The 2254-nt window shown below is 66.2% G+C and overlaps 1 protein-coding gene across 1 annotated transcript in view; it reads left to right on the top strand.

Moving 5' to 3' along the window:
• Positions 1–44: 44 nt before the first annotated feature.
• MAP1S (microtubule associated protein 1S) overlaps positions 45–2254 on the top strand; it is a 12954-nt gene continuing 10744 nt past the window's right edge. Inside the window, exon 1 of the mRNA XM_029965332.1 lies at positions 45–2251. Coding sequence (XP_029821192.1) covers positions 45–2251 — 2207 coding nt within the window. The remainder of the gene's footprint in view (positions 2252–2254) is intronic.

Below are 2254 nucleotides of genomic sequence, written 5' to 3'. Positions count from 1 at the left end.
CAGGGCGGGGAGGGAACCAGGGAAGGGCCCCCCCTTTGTGGGTAATGGGAATGTGGGATCCCCAGGGAAGGGGGGTGAGGCAGGGCCCCCCCTCCCCATGGCTGTCACATCGCTGTCCCTGGTGCCACCTCCCCCCTGAAGCCCCGGCTGTCCCCGTCCCCTCGCAGGTGGGGGAGATCCTGAGCTCCGCGGACCCCTCGGCCAAGGCCAGGCTGACCATCAGCTGCCCCGATTTTGGGGAGTGGAGGGACTCGGGCCTGGAGCATCACAACCTCCAGGACTTCATCGAGCTGCGCTACAACCCGGGCTGCGTCCTGCCGGAGATGGAGGGGCTGGAGGAGTTCATGGAGTACCTGTCGGAGTCGCTGGAGCCCCAGTCCCCCTTCGACCTCCTGGAGCCCCCCACCATGGTGGGATTCCTCAAGCTCTCCAAGCCCTGCTGCTATATCTTCCCGGGCGGGAGAGGGGACTCTGCTTTCTTTGCCGTCAACGGCTTCAACGTCTTGGTCAACGGGGGCTCCAACCCCAAATCCTCCTTCTGGAAGCTGGTCCGGCACCTGGACCGCATCGACTCCATCCTGGTGACGCACGCGGGCACGGACAGCCTGCCTGGCATCAACAGCCTGCTCCAGAGGAAGCTGGCCGAGCTGGAGGAGGACCCATCCCAGTCCCAGAGCTCCCAGGGCAACGGGGACTGGGCCAAGAACCTCATCTCCCCGGAGCTGGGCGTCGTCTTCCTCAACGCCTCCGAGAAGCTGAAGGACATCGAGGGCAACTCCCGGGTGCTGAAGAGCTGCGACGAGGCCGCCCTGACCCTGCACTACCTGGAGAAGTTGGGCATCCGCCCCAACCTGCTGGCCCGGGACAGCGGCCCCCGCGCCGAGCCCACCGTGCTCTTCCAGAAGATGGGAGTGGGCCGGCTGGACATGTACGTGCTGAACCCCGTGAAGGGCACCAAGGAGCTGGAGTTCCTCCTGCAGCAGTGGGCGGGGAACGGGTACCCCAAGGAGCAGGACCTGCCCCTGCAGTGCCTGACCTCCGTGTGCGTCCTGCTCGTCTGGCACCCCGTGAGCCGCTACGAGAAGATCATCCGGGTGCTCTTCCCCGGCTGCACCCCCCAGGCCCGCATCCTGGAGGGGCTGGAGAAGGTGAAGCACCTGGAGTTCCTCAGGCACCCCGTGGTCACCAAGAATGATCTGAAGGGGGTGTCGGCGTCCCCGCCGGAGAAGCCGCTGAAGCAGAGGAGGGCGGAGAGCAAGGAGAGCCTGAAGTCGGGCTCCAAGCTCAGCCTGGTGGAGGCCGGGGCACCGGTGCCCAAGGAGAAGACTCCGAAGGTGGAGAAGAAGGAGGTGAAGGTTGGGGCCAAGGAGAAGGCAAAATCCATGGGGGAGACGGCCAGAACGGGGTTGGAAGAGGAGAAAGCCAAGGATGCTCGAGCCAAGGCGGACTCTGCGGTGGAGAAGGCGAAGGGAGACATGAAGGCGAAGCTGAACAAGGAGAAAGCGGCTCCCAAGAAGGAGCCAGTTCCCAAGAAAGAGGAGAAGAAGCTGCCAAAGAAGGACGAGGGGGCCGAGGGGAAAGGGGAGGCCAAGAAGGAGGTGAAGGTGGTGAAGAAGGAGGCGAAGGCCGAGACGCTGCGGAAGGACATGAAGGAGAGCAAGGCAGAGGCCAAGGCTCCGGCCAAGATTCCGGCACGGAAAACGCCGGTCCCGGAGACCCGCAAACCCCTGGCCAAGGCCGGCAGCATCAAGAAGCCGCCCCTCAAGAAGGAGCTGGAGAAACCCAAGGCTAAAACCCCGCGGGAGGCGGGTGCCAGGAAGGATCCGGGGACGTCGGATGGCTCCAAGTCCTCCTCCCCCGAGGACATGCTGCCGGAGGCCGAGCGGGAGCCGGGACCCGGCGGGAGGAGGAGGAAGGAGGAATCCACGGACGAGGGCATCGCCACGGCCGAGAGCGAGCTGGAGCCTTTATCCCTGGAGAACGGGGGGGCCAGGCGGCCGGGGGACTCCTCCTGCCTGGAGAACGGCCTGGAGGACCCCGACAGCCCCCAGCGCCTCCGCTACCTGGAGAGCAGCCCCCTGAGGGCCGTGTGCCCCCCCTCGCCCATGGCCAAGACCCCCAAGAGCGACCGCAGCGTCAACTTCGACCTGACGCCCACCGGGCTGCTCAACCACGGCCCCGAGGGCGCCGAGGACCCCTGCGGCAGCTCCGAGGAGAAGACCCTGGAGATGATGTCCCCGGCCAGCTCGGGGCC

Source organism: Manacus vitellinus, unplaced genomic scaffold, assembly GCF_001715985.3.
Source record: "Manacus vitellinus isolate BGI_N305 unplaced genomic scaffold, ASM171598v3 scaffold_99_pilon, whole genome shotgun sequence".
In the NCBI taxonomy this organism is placed as follows: domain Eukaryota; kingdom Metazoa; phylum Chordata; class Aves; order Passeriformes; family Pipridae; genus Manacus; species Manacus vitellinus.
The sequence above is the reverse complement of the archived record's forward strand: the minus strand, read 5'-3'. Positions and strand labels throughout refer to the sequence as shown.